At 37.6% G+C, this 18,326-nt stretch overlaps 2 protein-coding genes across 2 annotated transcripts; both read left to right on the forward strand.

Moving 5' to 3' along the window:
• Positions 1-1,776: 1,776 nt before the first annotated feature.
• On the forward strand, positions 1,777-7,286 carry LOC136803949 (uncharacterized). Its single transcript, XM_067060678.1, has 3 exons — positions 1,777-1,843; positions 6,667-6,792; positions 6,961-7,286. The coding sequence occupies exons 1-3, from the start codon at positions 1,777-1,779 to the stop codon at positions 7,284-7,286; spliced, it is 519 nt and encodes a 172-aa protein (XP_066916779.1).
• A 7,415-nt stretch (positions 7,287-14,701) lies between these two features.
• Positions 14,702-16,333, forward strand: LOC136803959 (uncharacterized). Its single transcript, XM_067060689.1, has 2 exons — positions 14,702-16,027; positions 16,328-16,333. Exons 1-2 carry the CDS (start codon positions 14,702-14,704, stop codon positions 16,331-16,333), a joined length of 1,332 nt encoding a protein of 443 aa, XP_066916790.1.
• The last annotated feature ends 1,993 nt before the right edge of the window (positions 16,334-18,326 follow it).

The raw sequence follows: 18,326 nt of genomic DNA on the forward strand, positions 1-18,326 counted from the left end.
CACGTGACGTGTGACAGACAGCGTCGAAGCAGTTGAGTTGACGACGTGACATTTGTGACAGACATCGTCGAAGCAGATGAGTTGAACACTTCACAAAAAAAAGTTGAAAGTGTGAAAAGAGCCTTACCAATAAAGCTCAGTTGAGGTTGACGACGTGACGTTTGATAGACAGCGTCGAAGCAGTTGAGTTGACGATGTGACGTTTGATAGACAGCGTCGAAGCAGTGAGTTGACGACGTGGCTTGTGACAGACAGCGTCGAAGCAGATGAGTTGAACACTTCACCAAACAAAGTTGAAAGTGTGAAAAGAGCCTTACAAATGAAGCTCAGTTGAGTTGACGACGTGATGTGTGACAGACAGCGTCGAAGCAGATGAGTTGAACACTTCACAAAACAAAGTTAAAGTGTGAACAAAGCCTTACCGAAGCAGTTGAGTTGACGACGTGACGTTTGACAGACAGCGTCTAAGCAGTTGAGTTGAACACTTCACAAAGAAAGTTGAAAGTGTGAACAGAGCCTTACCAACGAAGTTCAGTTGAGGTTGACGACGTGACGTGGGTAGACAGCGTCGAAGCAGTTGAGTTGAACACTTCACAAACAAAGTTAAAGTGTGAAAAGAGCCTTACCAACGAAGCTCAGTTGATGTTGACGACGTGACTTTTGATAGAAGTGCGTCGAAGCAGTTGAGTTTTTGCAGTTAGAGTCGAAGCAGTTAAACCGACGTGCAAGTAGCGGTCTGTACCAAGGTAGCGTGGCTTGACTCAAACTGAAAACACCAGGTTGTCCACAGTCGCAAAACTTGAAGCAGATTTCAAAGGAATTCGGATGTAGATAGAGTCTTACTGTTGCAATCGAAGTCTTTGCAGATAGAGTCGAAGCAGTTGTACCGACGTGCAAGCAGCGGTCTGTACCAAGGTAGCGTGGCTTGACTCGAACTGAAAACACCAGGTTGTCCTCAGTCGCAAAACTTGAAGCAGATTTCAAAGGAATTCGGATGTAGATAGAGTCTTACTGTTGCAATCGAAGTCTTTGCAGATAGAGTCGAAGCAGTTGTACCGACATGCAAGCAGCGGTCTGTACCAAGGTAGCGTGGCTTGACTCGGATCCAACCAATCTCCGTTGACCAAACCAGCAATCCCCTCGATCCACCAGCCAGCATTCCCCTCGATCCACCAGCCAGCAATCCCCTCGATCCACCAGCCAGCAATCTCCGTTGATCCAAACACCAGATATCACCGTTGATCCAACAACCAGATCTCCTTTGATCCAAACCAAGAGTCGAAACAGTTGTCCCGACGTGCAAGCAGCGGTCTGGGCCAAGGTAGCGTGGCTTGACTCGAACCAACCAAAGAATAAGAAAATATGATCTTACTCTTTAACAAGAAAGCAGCATTCTTCTTTCATCATTATGCAGCTACTAATTTTGAAATATTTATGTAGAGAATGAGTGTTGTGAGGTTGTTCAATGATTTGATATAAGTTTCTTCTGTTAAAAAACCATTTCAAAATGTGGCGTGAGCTACTCTCACAACCTTCCCTGATTAAATGAAAATTTCCACAGCTTTTATAGCATATCAACATGTCAAAATATCTAACAATGTCATTAGGGAATACAATCATACAAAAGAAATAGGAGGGATTTCTAGATAAGCTAGAAATCCCTAATGACTAGATAAATTACAAACAAATTCTTGTAAGTCATTTGGGAATTAATACGTGTGTCAAATAAACTATTCATTTTAAATGTAAACAAAATTCCGCATGTCATTTGGGAAAATGACGTCAGTTCAGCAGCAATTAAACACAAAGAAAAGCTCCTTTGGTGGAGTATGCGTCGAAGTCAGTAATAACACAAGATGTTTTACAATAACGCGTGTAAGGAATTTTAGAGCGTATCTTACCTGCAATAGTAGAGAAAAAGTCGTTAAGAGCTTCAGAAACTTCTTCAGGATTAGAAGATAAAGAATCATTGATATTCAAGGAAATGCCAGTGGAAGAAAAAGAAGAAGATATAATCTCTCTGACGCCTTACCATAGTTTGCGAAGATAACCAGAATTTTGAAAAAAGTAACAAGAATAGTAAAGTTTTTTACTTGCACGAATAAGAGACACAATTCGATTTTGATAAAATTTATACCTGCCACGAAGAAATTTTATAAGACCAGGTGAAGAATCGGGTTAAGGTTTTCTCTGATTTCCATGGAGTAACGAATGCCTTTGGTGATCAAAGGTTTTAGTAAGAGATCAGCCTGACGTCTGGTCAATTGTTTCAGGGGAACATGTTTGTCATACAAAGAATTAAATCGAGTTATAAAAGAGTTAAAAGACGAATCAACATTTCCCCTTTCATTATCAAGAATATCCACATGGATTCAACTTTACATTATGCATAGCTACGTTCAACTTTTTTGTCCATTCATGGCTCCTTATTTTTTTTTTTTTTTTTTTTTTTTTTTTTTTTTTTTTTTTTTCTTTATTGAAACAAAAGCACGTGTACACTACGAACATATTACAAAACATTACTTAAACATAAAATATAGTCCCTCCCCCCGCTAGGAACTAACGTTATATCGCCAGAGGTACTAGACTATGTAAAAATAAATAAATAAGTAAATAAAGAAAAAATCTTGGAGAAGGAAGCTACAATTGTTAGGTAAAAGCCTAAAATAAAGCACCGCTAAACCTTCCAGTTTCGTTAAGAAATTCAACAACAGAACAAAGAATAGATTTATTTAGATTTGAAGTCAAACTTTCATCCCCATATAATAAAAGCCGACAGAAAAAAGGAGGGTTAAGTGGCGGATGAAAAATAATGCCTAGGGTCTGAAGTTTGTCGAACAAAGATTGTCTTGCATGGGAATATATAGAGCAGTGCAGAAGAAAGTGCTGAGTGTTTTCAACAGAGTTAGTTCGGCAACCACAGAAAGGGTCTAAAGTGTCGCGGAAGCCATGTCTAAATTTATGCTCGTTGAGATGGCTGAAACCGACCCGAAGTCGATTAAGAAAGATCACTCCTTGAATGTCAGGAACATCAAAAACATGAGATTGCTTGGGTCTCAAAAATTCATAGATTGCTTTTTTGAAAGTTTTAATTGAAGGTAGATCTCGTATATTACCTCCCAGAACATTCCACTGAGATATGCAGTACGGAAAAAAAAAAAAGTGTTACGGAAACGCTCAGTTCGTATATTAAGAGGATAAATAGGATTTCTTGTTCTAAGGCCACCTGGTGCTGTAAGTCTTACTGGCAGGTAGTTACGTAAATACGAAGGGGCTAAATTGTTAATAATTCCATAGAAGAATGTCATTCTTCTAGCAAAGCGCCTGTCAGCAAGACTTTCAAGACCAAGTTCTGAATATAGTTTTTCTTGAGACGTTCCACGAAAACAGCCTGTTATAGCTAAACAGGCATTATATTGAATAGATTCAAGCTTCTGCACAAAGGTAGCATTTCCCGGGCGGTCATATACGATATCACCATAATCAAGATGAGGCCTAATGAAAGATTTATAAATGGTTAGTAGAGATCTCCTAGGCACATGCTTGCGAAGTCGGTTAATAAGACCAATTCCTTTATTGGCCTTTTTTATCTTCTCGTCTAGATGGCGATCAAAAGAAAGTTTTGAATCTAAGATTAGACCAAGATGTTTCTGGTACTCACTGGTCGCGATATTAGAATTATTAAATGAGATTACTGGAGCATTAGGAGGAGTGAGTCTACAGGTAAAATAGACTTCAATGGCTTGCTTAGATGGGTCAGGGTTAAAAGACATCTTCCATTGATGAGCCCAGTCAGTTATCCTGGAGAGATCTCTGTTAAGTACTTCAAGGCTCAAGAGTTGATCAATCACAAGAGAGAATAAAGAGGTATCGTCAGCAAAAATCTTCGGTTTTGACTCAAGGTTTTTTGGAAGATCATTAATATAAATTAAGAAGAACAATGGACCAAGAATCGAGCCTTGAGGTACCCCAGCATTGATTCGCTTCCACTCAGATGTTTTTCCATTTAACACAACTCTCTGATGCCTATCGTTAAGAAAGCTGCGAATTAAGGAAAACAACGGTCCAGTCACCCCATAAGATTTGAGTTTTTAAAGAGTAAGCCATCGTGCCACACCCGATCGAATGCCTTTGAAATATCTAAAAACACCCCCCTGGTATCTAGAGAAGGATCTTTGTCAAACCCTGTATAAATATCATGCGTTATGGATAACAACTGAGAAATGCAGGAATCCCCCTCCCGAAAACCAGACTGACAAGGAGGAGAAAATAAGTTATTGTTTTCAAAATACCTGTAAAGTGTATCGTAAATACACTTTTCATATATTTTTCCAAACACAGGAAGAAGAGACACTGGTCTGTAGTTTTTGGCTATGCTCCTGTCTCCCTTTTTATAGACAGGAACCACGTTACCTTCTTCCACTGTGATGGGAAGATGCCAGAGTTGATAGAAAGATTGAATATGCTAAGCAAAGGTTTTACTAGAGACTTACCACAGATTCTGACCATACGAGTAGAAATATTATCCCACCCATGGGCCTTGTTAACATTCAAAGATTTAATAATAGACTCGATTTTTTCTTCTTCAAATACAAGATTATCCAGTCTAGAGTTAGTAAGAAATTGTTCAGGTGGCAAAACACTGCCAGTATCGATAAGTGAGCATTGGTTTGAGAAAAAAGAGTTAAAAATATCGGCCTTCTCAGAAACATCACTTACAAGGACGTTTCTTTCATTTCGAATAGGTGGGAATTTTCGGGGTTTTACGTACGTTCAGAAACTGCTTCAGCGTAGACCAGTATTTCTTACTTCCTATGTTTGGATCATTTAAAGAGTTGCCAAGACGAGAAAAATAACTATCCTTGGCAGTCTTGATGGCCAATCTGCACCTGTCAACCATGTCATCAAGTGTCTGACCATCTAAAGGATTTCCCCATTTTCTCCAACGACGATATATCTTAGCCTTATCCAAAAGCATCTGCTTAATCTCAGGAGTCATCCATAACGCATCTTTGTCTCTGATGGTGATAGTTTTATTTGGAACAAAATTAGAAATAATATTAAGTATATATTCAGAGAGTAGGGCAACACGATCTTCCACGTTGAGTCCCAGAAAGGAGGTTTCCCAATCAATGGCATTCAGGGCAAGCACGATTCCCCTCTCATCAGCACGAGAAAAGTCCCAAATCTTGCGTTTATAAGCTGGAGGGAATATAGTTCGAAAGTTTAGTTTTACGAAGGGTATCTGGTGGTGGCAACGTGGATTGAGTGAAGGTAAAACCCCGGATCTAAAATAGGAGTCCGCGAAGATGAAAAAATAAGATCAATGCAAGAAGGAGAACACCCAGGACGAAGATGAGTCGGCTCATCAATTAGTTGATATGTAACCCATATTGTGAAGCTAACTCGCTAATGTCCTCTCCTTGAGAATTTGTAATGTCACCAGTCCACCAAACTGAGTTTCTTGCGTTAAAGTCACCGAGGAAAATAGCTAAAGTAGGAGAAACATCATAAATTTTTCTGATAGTTTCCTCCAATTTTTGTTTAAATGCAGAAAATTCTTCTGCATTTTGACTAGGAGTTCGGTAGAGAAGACAAAGAAGAAGTTTTTTCGAACCAGAATTAACCTCACAAACAAGGCACTCGTCAAGAGAAGACAACTCAGGCCTTCTCTCAACAGAAAGACCCCTTCTATAATAATGACAAACACCACCTTATTTTACCAAGTCAAGAAGGTCTTTCTTGAGTTGCGACCACCTGATAGCAGCTGTGAAGTTTTCTTAACACGACTCGCTGAAGCTCTAAAGATCGCTAAAAATTAATCACAAAAGAATTGAAATAATTGCTGAAATGAACTTCTGACTAAATCACAGTATTTAGTATTCAGTTTCAAAGACAAGAAACAAAGTTTGAAACACGAAACACTTTTTCCATCAATGAATCAGCTCATCACCATAGCCAGTCTGTCATTTTGATATATTCTGTAATATTGTAATTCGTGTTATGGTATAATTGCTATACACTGTAATAATTTGCATTTATAACAATCGATTCAGCTTTTCAATCCTAAATCAAAATAAAAACCAGCTGCGCTGGAAGGTCGCCTGAATTTTTAGCTTAAAGAGCTTAAAGAGCTTAAAAGTTTGAAAAAAGTAAAAGACGAAAAGCTTATAACAGTTAACACGTGACTTGCGAATGTACAAAATCGTTACGTCATTATAAAGCAACGTACTTTTGATTCGTGTCAATATCAAAATTGCTGAAATTGACTTTAAGTTAGTTTTAGAAAAAATAAAATGAGATTGGAATCAGCCTGAAAAATATTCTTCAAAAAAAAATATGTTAAATATTGCTTTTGTCATTCCTAAAATCTTAAAGGCTTTCAGAAAGTCATCATTTTTTTAAACTAACATTAGGGATATAGGTGAAAATAGCATAAAATTTGTTCTGAAGGGATAAAAAAATTGTTCGAGTTAAGGACACTGTACAGCCCCAAGATGTGACCCCTGCCCCAAGATGTGACCCGATTGCTCCAAGATGTGACCCGAAAAGCTGCCCCAAGATGTGACCCCACTTGCCCCAAAATGTGACCCCAAAAAGCTGCCCTAAGATGTGACCCACTTGCCCCAAGATGTGACCACAGAAAAAATCACTGGGAAATTATAGGTTTTGGTAAATGTATTGGTGGAGTTGATGGTCCTGGTGAATATACTGGTGGATTTGATGGTTTTGGTGAATCTGCTGGTGGAATTGATGGTTCTGGTGAATCTGCTGGTGGAGTTGATAGTTCTGGTGAATCTGCTGGTGGAATTGATGGTTCTGGTAAATCTGCTGGTGGATTTGATGGTTCTGGTGAACTTGCTGGTGGAGTTGATAGTTCTGGTGAATCTGCTAGTGGAGTTGATGGTTCTGGTGAATCTGCTGGTAGAGTTGATGGTTCTGGTGAATCTGCTAGTGGAGTTGATGGTTCTTTTGAATCTGCTGGTGGATTTGATGGTTCTGGTGAATATGCTAGTGGAGTTAATGCTTCTGGTGAACTTGCTGGTGGAGTTGATGGTTCTGGTGAATATGCTAGTGAAATTGATGGTTCTGGTGAACTTGCTGGTGAACTTGATGGTTCTGGTGAATCTGCTAGTGGAGTTGATGGTTCTGGTGAATATGCTGGTGGATTTGATGGTTTTGGTGAATCTGCTGGTGGAGTGGGAAGAAACGGAATAACATCATACTACTTCATGCAACCAATTCATGATATTCGTGACTTAATACTGACGGAAGCAAATGAGTAAGCCCTGAACTAGGCAAAATTTGCCACAAGCCTTTTGTTATTTTGCAATTAGTTCCGGGTTACTTTGATCCGTATAAAAGATTGCATCATGAATACCATAAATATTTACCTTAGAGGCCAATTTTTTCATTCTCAATAGATTCGTGCCTTTCTCACGTCACTACGCAATTTTGGCTACGCCAAATAGGGTAATAAGGTAATACTCCACCAGTACATTTACCAAAACCTATAATTTTCCAGTTATTTTTTCTGGGGTCCAATCTTGGGGCAGCTTTTCGGGTCACATCTTGGGGCAAACGGGTCACATCTTAGGGCAAAAGATTGCACGTGAATTTCGACTGACACTCCATGATAAGATGATCTTTGGAGAGAGACAGTTAAAACAAAGTCCTTTCTCTCTCACGTTTTTCTGACGATCGTCTGCTGAAGCATTAAAAATCTTTGGATACTGATATCTTATGATCTTTGGAGCACAACCAACATTTAGTTTGTCTATTGAAATTGCTGTGAATTTGTTTATTTTGTTTATTCTTCGGTGGTTTCGATGATTTCTTCTCGCTGATGATCATGGCAATAGGATTGAATCTCTTTGACGACAGATTCGAGAAAATTGATGAATACGTAGAGATCAGTCAATTTGTGTTGGTCTTTACCGTATAAGTTGAAGAATCGGAATTTTTGTTGCACTGGGATGATAGATACTGCCTTTGCGACGGTTTATGGATTGTCCTCAACTGTTGGTAGAAGTTCCTCAATCCTGTATGGTCGGTAATGGCGATTTGAAGTCTGTCAAACATTTCTTTCGGCTTGAGATGAGCAATGACGTAAGGGTTATCGTAATCACGCTTTACAGCTTTCAGGGCTGTCGCATAGAAGATAGAATCGGTTCCAATCGATTCAATGGATGATCTAGCTGGTTCGTCCAGTACACTAAGCAGTCTCTCCATTCTAATAGTGTCATTAAAACTGCCTTTTAAATGAATTCTGGACTTGAGATTCTGTATAAACATAGCAGAAATGAAGCGAGATGAAGCATAGCAAGAGTGGAGCCCTTTTGAATGATGATGGATTATTGTATTATTGGAAAATGATGAGAAACGGTTGACTCCTTATCTTCTTCTTGGTTCTCTATATGCTCTCTCTCCAATTTAGCTTTTGGCTTGATTATTTGGAGATCTAGTTTAAACTTGTCCTCCAAAAATTGTTGTTTCAATTTGGCGTTCTCACTGGCCTTTTCATCTTAATTCCCAGCTTGTCTGATTTCGTAGAAGATGTTTTTCCTGAAGAACTGACATGACTTTTGGTCCTGGTTTGATGCTAATTCCAGGGGTATATCCTGGAAATAGGTTTTATATTGGAGAAGCTCAGATGGGCTTGGCTTTGTTTCAACTTTTGAAACAGGGTCAACTTTTGAAACAGGGGATGGTTCAACAGAAGTTGCTTGACGCAGAAAGGGTGTTTCTAACTGTGTCGGGATAGAAGGAGGTGTTTGGTCTAGCTCATTATCGATAAAAGAGGGGCCTGTCACGAATCGACTCAAGGAGGGTGGGGCTGAAAAAGTGTTTGGAAGTGCGAATTGGGTGTCTGGTAGACGATCTGGTAATGACAAAGTTTCGCATCTATTGGCCCAATTCCTTTGAGTAATGTGGGTAGCCATCTCTTCTAACCTTTGTTCGACTCTAGCCTGGTATTCTTCCGGTAATGTCTCATCATTAGCCCATGCCTCAATCAATAGCTCCTCCTGACTTGCAAATTTTCTAACAGCATCATTCAACTGTCTTCCGGTCTTAAGGATTTCTTCACGAGTAGCCCAGGATTCCAGAAGCTGGTTTAAGTGACTGAGATACTTGTTGATCAACGAGAGATCTATCTTGGATTACACTTAAGATTCGAAGAATCATGATAAATGGTAAGATTCTATAAAACCACGGTAAATCTCGATGAATCACGATTTGAAGAACGTGGTTTTAGAAATAAAGATTTGAAGATCCTGGTTGTTGAAATGAAGAGTTGAAGAACATGGTTGTATAAATTAAGGTTTGAAACACCTCGTTTTGGTGATAATGATAATGTGCATGAGGTTTACGTGATTCTTGTCATAGATAAACTTCTTTTGGTTTTGCAATTGTTTTTGCTCGAGTGATTGTGGTATTCTGATAGTGGTGGATACTAATAAGTATTAGAAATCTTGATAATGTTGTTCTAATTGATATTCATTTCTTGGTTTCTGAAGATAGCGATAATGGTGGTGTTTTATATGCTGGCGATGAATGTTCAAGTTGTTCTCATGGTAAATTTGATGGCCTTCATGTTTTTATTGGCAGTGATAGTGGATCTGGCTAGGTCTGTTGATTCTAATAGCAATACCTTTTTTCAAGTATTTTCGAAGTTTAGTGAAAATAGTTCTGTTAAAGGAAATCTAACGGCAAAAATTTCTTTATCCTTATTTTTTGACAGATTACAGGCCTAATTAAATAAAAAAGATTGCAAAAAGAACGAGTGCAAAATCTTTCATATTGATTGAATTATCATTGTTTAAAATATCTCTTTATTTGAAAGTAAGAGGGTTTCGTGACGTCAGCGCTGAACTTTCATTTCGATAGAGAAACTGTTTGTAGACAAAAATTATGGAAAGAAGATGTTTTATAGCAAAATATAATTTTGATGTACGTAGACGTAGAGATGTTTTGAGAAAAATGTAATTAGAAGAACGAACTTGAAAGATATGGTATTGTGTCAAGCTTTCGGATGTTCCAATAAATCGTCAGGGTCAAAGGCTATAAAAGGGAAATGTTTTTTCAAAATTCCTGACCCAAAGAAAGAACGTGATAGATGTTCACGATGGCTACACAACATGGGAAATGCCCAATTGACTATCAATACTTTCGAAGCTGCTCGTCATCGAGTCTTATGCAGTGACAACTTCCACTCAAAATGCTTTGAACGAGACTTGAAAGCTGAACTTTGTCCATTGTACAACACTAACGATGGACCTGCAAGGGCAAAACGTCTCATTGATGGGGCTATACCGACAATTTTTGACCATCAGGTATACGAACAAATTAACATGGATGGAACTACAATCTCTTCAAGACAACCTAGAAAAAGAATCTCTGATATGGAGAGAGCAGATGTAAGTAGACAGTTTCCATTTAAACAACAGAAATTTTGGAAAAGTTATAAAATATGGTTTTCCAAGCCCTTTGACAAGTCTTCCTTTTGACTTTTGACAATTTTCATCTTTAACAAGATATAAGCCTCATGTCAGGGTCAAGAGCATGGTCAACCTCGTCCCCGTGTATCCCAGGCTTTATTTATGTTACTGATTGACGCCAGAGAATATTATCTAGCGCTATCAGTAAGCATCAAAAAGCTGATAATGCGCAGGGAACGAGTTTGGAGCATGGTAAGAAAGATACTAAGACAGGGGTGTATATTGCAACAATCGATCAACACTATAAACTTGATTCTACATTTTGGTTTAAGGTTGTCAAGAAACTCCTGGTTGACTATGAACAATCCATTGATAAGGAGAGGATCGTAAATCAAGAAAATATCGAACCATCCGATACGAACGACGCACCTGAGGAGACAGTGAATCAAAACGAAAGTCCAATTGAAAAGGAGATAGTCGAAACCAGCAGTGACGTAAGAAAAACCAATGAAGTCGGTACACAAACGGAAGATATTCTATGGCCAACTTCGTCAAGTCCTATCAAAAATGCAAGTCAAGATTCCATCTCCCAACCCGATCTCTCATTTGTTCACGATAAAGATGACCCTGATTATGAGCCTTCTGTCATCGAAAACTCTAACCGAGAAGAGGTGAAAATCGATATTTTAAACGATGAAAAATTTGTCGTTTACGAAGGAATGCTGGATCAACTTGTTTCATGCTTACGTTGCAAGGTTTGTGCACTACCTGTCGACGAAATTAAGAAAATTAAGCTAGGAACTAGTATTCACTATAAAATCTTTTGTGACAACGAACATGTCATAATTGATTGGATGAGCCAACCATTGATTGGGAAAATGCCTGCTTTTAATTTGTTGATTTCCGCCTCTGTATTTTTTTCTGGATCGAATTTTGAAAGCATTAGAAAACCTGTGAGCTTTTCCGGACTGAATTTTGTAAATGCTAATACCTTCTACAAGATTCAACGTGTACTTGTAATACCTAGTGTCAACCAAGTTTTCAAACAAAATATAGAGGAAGCAAGAGCAGAAATAAAATCCAAAGCAGATCTTGAAATTGTAGGGGATGGTCGATTCGATTCACCAGGAAAATCAGCGAAGTACTGCACGTACACATGCCAATCACCCGAGACTAAAAAGATTATCGCCACCTCAACAGTCCAAACTTCAAAAGGCAAAGGCTCTGCGCCTCTTGAACTTGAAGGTTTTAAAAATTGTTTGACCGATTTAGAGAGCAGTGGTTTCAAGGTTAAGAAGATAGCTACTGATAGGAACATGCAATTGGCAAAATGGCTGAGAGAAAATCGTGCCCGTATAATCAGAAAGTATGATACCTGGCATTTTTCGAAGAATATCACTTCAAAATTGAGGAAAGTGTCTAAACGAAAAGGTTGCAAAGTAATCCAAGAGTGGATTTGACAGATCGGAAATCACCTATTTTGGTGTGCCGAAAATTGTAAGGGAGATGCTGAAACCTTGAAGCAAATGTGGAAATCTCTGTTGCACCACGTCACAAATCGTCATCGATTTAAGAGGGCTTACCCCAAATACCCCAAGTGCTGCCATAAATCATTGAAAAGGAAGGAGACTGCACAGAAAAAATGGATCGTGAAAGATTCGGTAGCGTATGATGCATTAGAAAATGTCGTGACAGAAAGCAAAACCCTCAATGACATGGATCATCTCGTCAATCCATTACACACCGGGAGTATCGAAGTATTCCATTCGCTCGTTAATTCTTACACCCCAAAAAGATTGGAATTTGAGCTGAACGTGATGGATGCACGGGTGAAAGTAGCCGTAATTGATCACAATAGCAACGTGGGCAGGCAGCAAGCAGTCATTACCTCCGAGCGTAAAGGATCAGGGAAAAAGGGAGAAAAACAGTGGAAAATCGTCTCTTCAAAGTTGTCAAAAGATTGGGTGGCCAAAGAGAAGAAGGAAGCAAAGTCTTACGATTTCGTGAAAACACTTTTAACTGAGGTTATAAAAAGGAAAGAAAAAGGAGAGAAGATTGACCAAAAAGCCTCTGAATTAGCGAATAGACTCGTAAGCCCAAAAAACATTGCATTTACAGAACGTCCAGAAAGACAATTGGTTTTGGAAAAACATTTCAAAATTCCTTTTATATTATATATCTATCTATACTGTATCTTCACAAAAGATTATAAGTCTAGTTGCTCAATGAAGCTCTTTTGAAACCAGTATATTTTCCACCAATAGACTCAGGGAACGTGTTTTTTATTTCTTTCACGACACAAGATGGGATCACCACTCTTTTGTCACGCCCAAGTATTTCGAAATAATGTGTCCACGATGTGTATTGGTAATACGCAGTGTAACGATATTGCCTGTAGAAATAAAAGAAAACAAAGACTGGTTTTCTATTTGAACTCTTGCCTAGAATTGATTCAATAAATTTATTTAGAATCTTCATTTTGCTAGATTTACAAACTATTTTGATAGATTTACGAACTATTTTACGATCTATGATGTATTACACCCAATCAAATTTACCTGTTTTTTATTTTTTTGATTCTTTTGAAAATTTTCTTATGTCTCCTTCTTGTTATAAAGGTGAACTCAAGGGCTGATGGGGTGAGAATGAAAGGTTTGAAGTCTTTGTGTTTTGTAATACAAGATATGCCTTTAAGTTTTTCTTCGAGAATACTACATTCTTTGCAACAGAGACATTCTTCTAAAGTGAAATCGGTGCCAATTACACAGTTTCTACAAGTGCACCAATGCAAGTTCTCAAGTCTACTTGACTCCAGGTCATCATTTTCCCGTTCGCTATCACTTGAAGACGAGCTTTCATCTTCCTTGTGCTTTGCTGACAGGATCGCTAGCTCTTTTTTTGAATACTCAGGTTCAAAACCATAAAACCCTCCAATAGCTTCATCTGACGTGTCTGCCTCTGATTCCGATGTGTCTAACTCCGTTTCTTCATCAGTAGAATGGTTAAAGATGTCTGAGAAATCATTTTCTTCACTTGAAGATTCACTCGACGACATTTTGCTCTGAATTTAGAAGTCTAAATGAATGTGCTAAATGATTTTATCAAGAAACTTTTCTTTATAAAACTCACTAACAGTTTAGAGAAAAAGAGAGAAAATCTTGTTTAACAAACAAGTTGTTCAGCAATGACGTCACACGCTTAAATCTTTAAAGGGATATAATTTCCTATTGAGTTAAAATTTTTCAACAAAATATAGCTCATTTTAATCCCCACAGTATAATGTTTGCATAATTTCCAAAAAAATGTAGCAAAATTTTTGACGTTAGATCTCCTTTAAATCTGATAGTAGCGATGAAATTTCTGATTATTCTGAAGGTGGTGTTGAAGGTTTGGGTTTTAAAAGGAAACTTTAAATATGCCTATTAAAGACAATTTAAATTTTGAAAAATTCAACACAAAAAAATTAATATATAATTGTTTTTTCTATGGAAATAATCCCCAATATTAATCACGACATCTCGATGGAGCGTGCATTTGCAATCTAACATCGTTTTACCAGTTCTATCAAAAATGATATTAATATAAGCTTTCCTTTAACTTTCTAAATCGGTACTACTCCCAAGAGGAGAAGGAATCACAACGCTGCCAGACATTGCGACTCGCAAGACGCGAACCTTTCGACAATATCTCAACACAGCAATACTATATACAATATTCTTTAAAAAAATTGAAAAAATGAAAAAATCTAATAAACTACTTTTTAAATGTTTTCTAACATCTAGCAGTAAAATGTACAAAATCGTGAAAATGTTGACTCCCAATAGTGCCATCCACGATATTTAATTCCTGCGAAAACTATTTTAAACCTATTTTTTTCTTCCCGTGCAAACTTGGAATTTTGCGGCTGAGCTGAATCGCGAAATTTAATCTCTGCTAAAATTTATCCCATTAAAGTCCTCATCTATCAGCCCATTCCATCTTTGAAAAATGGTACCTGGGCACCTTACCAGGTGGTTCTCCTCACATGACATAGGTTGACCTGTAAAAAGCTACGGTTAGTTGCCAATTGAACTGTACTGGTGAAAGCTAGGGTAACTTGTAATCTCAAGACGGAAGTCAAGGAATAATAACTATACCAATAATTCTTGATTTTCTCAATGGGCTCAATCTCTCCGTCTCCCTATATACTATATACTGTATACTTTATCCTTATCTATATTATTTAATTAAAAGGGTGCAAGCTGTTTTACAGGGTTTAAGACATGTTTTTTTACTCTACAATAGTCCAAAAGGAAGTCAATTCAGATGATCTTGATGCGACAGCAATGGATGATATCTTTAAAAATATTTGTCCGGAAATTGATCCTCCACTTAACGGATGGGAAAGTACACCAGATGACACCGATGTCAAACAAGGGGCCCATTTACGGTCCTTAAGTGTGGACCGTAATAAAACACAACACTGCTTCTATATTCGAGATGGTGAATTTAACGTGATCTACAACAGAATGAAAAAAAGGCTTAAAGCACTCGGTCGTACTGAGAAAGACTTCGAAGATCTGCTTCCTCCAATACGATATGGAGGATATACTAAACCTGTATCGACCTTCAGAGGAAGAGAAAAAGTCTTAAAAGAGATAAGTGACAAGGTTGACCAGAATGAAGATCTGAAGTTGGTGATCCATGCTGTTGCTGGTACAGGTAAAAGTGAAATTGTTCGACAATACTATGAGCTAAATAGTGCAAAATTCGAACAGAATATCCTGTGGATCAAATCAGATACTGAGGATTCACTTAATGCTTCGTTTATCGATATTGGTGAACAGCTTAGACTTGAGGTAAAGGACCAGAATGGAAGTTACAAAGGAATCAACTCTATTGTCGATTGTGTTTATCGATACCTTGATGACGTTCCAATGCTATTTGTTTTTGATGATGTCACCGACCAAAAAAAGTTGATCAAATATCTTCCGTCGTTCAAGAAGCAGACTGTCCTGATCACAAGTCAGAAGAGTGGCTGGACTCAACTAGAATTTGAATCCATTCATCTAGAACCATTTGACGAAGCTGAAAGCAAGAAAATGATTCGCGAAAATTCAACAAAATCTTTATCTGAAGTCCAACTAAATGAAGTCGCACAATTGATTCAAGGCCATCCATTATCGTTACAACAATTTGTTGCATTTATTAATCGAACAGACCTAGATGTGGCAGATTTCGTACAATACTTTAAAGCTGAAACTGGAAAGCCACTGTTCGAAACTCCATATGCTCATTCAGCAGTGGAAGCTATAAAAGTCAATATCGATCGTCTCGTTTCTGAAGACGTTGAAAGTCAACTCGCTGTTAAGGTGTTAAAAAGGCTGTGTTATATCGACTCAGAAGAAGTATCTATGTCAGTTGTCAAAATCATATGCCGTGACTTTCATGAGGTGGAAGTTGATTCTGCATTGTTTCTTCTACAAGAGCTTTCACTTGTTAACATACGAAACTTGGAGAGGCGATCGGGAGAGGCGATCGTAAGCATTCATTCCATGATTCGAGAAACCGTTCTCGTGATCAACAGTGGAAACGAAGAAGAACAACTGGTAAAGTGTTTAAAGAACTTTTTCCAGGAGATTGATATCGAGAAAGAACGTATTTCCATTGATCATGCAAATTTTGGTAGAAGATTTATTTGGTATTTTATTAAACTTATTCAGTGCAAAACCGAAAGTAAAAAATTCCAAAGTATACTTGCAGATGAAATTGGACTGATTGATAAATTAATGAGTGGGAGAAATCAGGTGATACACTCTCAGTTTTTAGGGTTTTTAGGGTTTTATATGAGACCTCTTAAGATTCTAATTTGAAGAAAGACCTTATCAGTCTGAATTCAAACCTTTTAGGTTTAGTTTTGAGACCTTAGCCGGTCTAATTTTTTTTAGATGTTAGTATATCATGAAAGGTCTGAATTGAAACTCTTGTGTGGCCGATTGAGACCTTGCAAGGTTTTCATTCAAGCAAGGTCTTGTTCTATACACCAAAAAGGTCTCCTTTGTATTTTCGAAATAAGACCTTCATGGTCTGTTCTTGGAAACGGTCTTATTCAACACTTCTAAAGGTCTCAATCACGCGATTGAAACAAGACCTTCTTAGGTCTGCCTAATACAAGCCTTTTCAATAGACACGATAGTGAACATCCGATAGACAAGATAAAAGGGCTTTTATGGAGACCTCTAAAGGTCTCAATTTCGCGCGCTGTAAAAGGTCGCCAAAAAGGTCTCCTTCAAGACTTCTAAAGGCTCACTGGTTTGAAACAAGACCTTTTTAGGTCTGCCATCTACAAGCCTTTTCAATAGACACGATAGTGAACATCCAATAGACACGATAAAAAGGGCTTTTATGAAGACCTCTAAAGGTCTCGATTTCACGCGCTTTAAAAAATCTAGAGCAGTGTAACGACTTCTTTCGAATTTTCGAATGTTTCGAACGTCATTCGAAATTCGAAAAGTTCAAAATTGGAACAAAGTGCAAAAATACAATCAAAAAAATTTTGGAACCAAAAGGGTGAAGACGGTCTGAAGATAAAAAAGGTAAGTAACACAATCTTCATGTAATAAAATTTCTTAAAATCCTTTTTTTGTCAACTGGAGCTACAATCATGGTCGAAATAGAATGAGAATTCCGGTTATTTTAACGTTTTTCAAGATTTAAAGTTCTGGCGAGAAAGTCGATTTTGGGCTATCTCTTTAACTGAATCGAATATTTCAATTTGGGAGGGGTTGGCAGACTTCCAGGCTATATTCTGAGCCTTATTGGACTATTTTTGAACTCTTGGATCCTGAGATCCTAAGGTCCTATGTCTTAAGTCTAGTGTTAAAACTCAGAGTTAAAACTCTACCCTTCAAACCTACTTTAGAGCACTTACAAATCGATTGTGGTTTCAAAACTTCCCGGTGGATTTCCCTTTTTTCTCAAATATTACGACCATGATTGTATATATCTTACAGACTTAACAACTGTTAAGTCAGACTTCTAAACTAAGAATGTATGTATATAGTTATGGATATTATCAACAAAAATGCTTCAATTGATTGAAAATATGAGTCTCAGACAACGACAACGTTTGAGGTGTCAAAACTAAAGAGAGATCTTAATTTTTATGAAAAATTCGAAATATTCTGGTCTGTAAAATACACATTTTTTCATCCCACCATCTCGAAACTTCACTTGAATGTTCCTGGCCTTAAAAACTAACATCTGTGAGATTTTAATGAGGTTTAGTTGGCTTTTTGCTGAGCTATAAAGAAAAACGTCAAAAAATTTTCTTGTATTTTGGGGCAGTTTTGACCGAATTTTTCAAAATAAGTGGACTGTATATCAAAAAATAGTCGTCTAAAATCCATAAAACTTTCCACAATGCTACAACTATATCGACTACGAGCAATTAAGGCATTGACATCTATTTCATGGAAGAATTTGGCCCTGTGGGAAATTTAAAAGTTTTATTTTTTTCTTTAAATTAGATTTTTTCACAAAATTTTGATATTCGGGTCTGTAAAATACACATTATTCGTGCTACTATCTTGAAATTTTTAACAGACAATCCTTGATGGTTTATCTAAAACCCTGCAAAGTTTTAATAGGGGTTGATATGTAGTTCATGCGATATCTTGAAATGCAGTACCCTACTCCAAGCAAATCGGCTCCAAAAATGATTGCCACGTACCCTCGAAACACCCCCTCTGAAAAGTTATTACCCCCTGGTTAGCCTGAAAACCATCGCGATTCTCAAAATATAGATATGTTTGAACCCAAAAACAGTTTCAAACTTTTTTCACCGTCAAGGTGGTACCTCATGCCCCATATTGCCTGGACTATCTAAAATCTAAAAAATGCTTTCAT

The sequence above is a fragment of the Clytia hemisphaerica genome, unplaced genomic scaffold (assembly GCF_902728285.1).
Source record: "Clytia hemisphaerica strain Z4C2 unplaced genomic scaffold, Clytia hemisphaerica genome assembly, whole genome shotgun sequence".
Taxonomy (NCBI): domain Eukaryota; kingdom Metazoa; phylum Cnidaria; class Hydrozoa; order Leptothecata; family Clytiidae; genus Clytia; species Clytia hemisphaerica.